This window comes from Cyprinodon variegatus, unplaced genomic scaffold, assembly GCF_000732505.1.
Source record: "Cyprinodon variegatus isolate N-32 unplaced genomic scaffold, C_variegatus-1.0 Scaffold741, whole genome shotgun sequence".
NCBI classification, from domain to species: domain Eukaryota; kingdom Metazoa; phylum Chordata; class Actinopteri; order Cyprinodontiformes; family Cyprinodontidae; genus Cyprinodon; species Cyprinodon variegatus.
This window is the reverse complement of record NW_015151194.1, coordinates 274,349-275,739: the sequence shown is the minus strand read 5'-3', so window position 1 is coordinate 275,739 and position 1,391 is coordinate 274,349. Positions and strand designations below refer to the sequence as shown.

The following is a 1,391-nucleotide window of genomic DNA, read 5'->3' as shown; positions in this document are numbered from 1 at the left end:
GACAAAATGCACTTTAATTCAGTTTATTTATATAGCGCCAATTCACAATACATTACATCTGAAGGCGTTTTACAGAAATTTCAACCAGATCATACAGTCAAATTGATTTAAAGTATTTTAGATGAAAATGAAAACGTGCAAAAATGTGTTTCTTTTTTAAAGTTCACACAAAAATGAATGTAAAACGTTACAAATGAACAAGCAGGAGAAATGGTAGACGTACTTTTTATTCAGCTTCATCTTTTTTTTTTTTTTTTTAAAGCCTTTTGCGCATTTAGTATGTGTAACGTTTGGTTGACCTTCTGCCAGGTCCCCCATGGGCTAATAAAACGGAGCGGGCATTTTTCCGTGGTCGGGACAGTCGGGAAGAGCGTCTCCAGCTCGTCTCTCTTTCCAAGAAATCCCCGGAGCTGCTGGACGCCGGCATCACAGGCTGGTTCTTCTTCAGAGACCGAGAGAAACAAGTGGGCAAAGCGCCGCTTGTGGGATTCTTTGACTTCTTCAAGGTGGGAAAAAGCTTCAATGCAAACGTTACAAATGATCCAGATGAAAATTTTAGTTTTTTAAGGGAAAAAATGTGCATAGAGTAAAAGTTTGTATCTCCTCTTCCAGTACAAGTACCAGGTAAACGTGGATGGAACGGTCGCAGCGTATCGGTTTCCTTACCTGATGCTGGGGAACAGCCTGGTTCTGAAACAGGACTCTCAGTACTACGAACACTTCTACAGACACCTCCGAGCAGGCACTCACTACGTTTCTGTGAAGAGAAACCTGTCGGACCTTTTAGACAAAATCAAATGGGCCAAAGAGAACGATGCTGAAGCGGCGGAGATGGCGCGGGCGGGACAGGCGGCGGCCAGAGAACTGCTGCAGCCCAGCCGGCTCTACTGTTACTACTACAGGGTGCTGCAGACGTACGCCGAGCGGCAGAAAGGGAAGCCGACGCTGCAGGCAGACATGGAGCTGGTGCCTCAGCCGGACGATCATACAGCCGCATGTTCATGTTGGCGCGAAAGTCACAAACAGAAATCCAGTAAGAATGAATTATGACCGCGCCGCTGTAGTTAGTCGTTTCTACTTTGATGGTTATTTGGTGTTAAAAACATTCCTGAAACAAAAAACAAAACTGATGAATGTTTCTGATGTTTTCATTTCATTTTTAATACTTTTATTAAAGAAAGTCTGGTTTTTTTACTGTTAGTAACCACAGGAAGTTGTATTTATAAATATTGGTAAAAATGTAGCTTTTTTTGAACTGTGCCTTTTTATGTATATAATATTTTCTTTTTTTATTTACTTGAAATAAAGCTAAGAAGAAATGATTCATACCCAGAGATGGCAAAAGTACTCACTTTCCGTACTTGAGTAAAAGTACAGATACTTGTGTTAAA

General features: G+C 41.3%; 1 protein-coding gene across 1 annotated transcript in view; it reads left to right on the top strand.

The window, feature by feature from the left end:
• kdelc2 (KDEL motif containing 2) overlaps nt 1-1,289 on the top strand; it is a 10,467-nt gene extending 9,178 nt beyond the window's left edge. The window contains exons 5-6 of the mRNA XM_015395443.1: nt 310-506; nt 613-1,289. Of these exons, the coding sequence (XP_015250929.1) occupies nt 310-506; nt 613-1,050 (635 nt within the window). The 3' untranslated portion in view covers nt 1,051-1,289. The remainder of the gene's footprint in view (nt 1-309; nt 507-612) is intronic.
• The last annotated feature ends 102 nt before the right edge of the window (nt 1,290-1,391 follow it).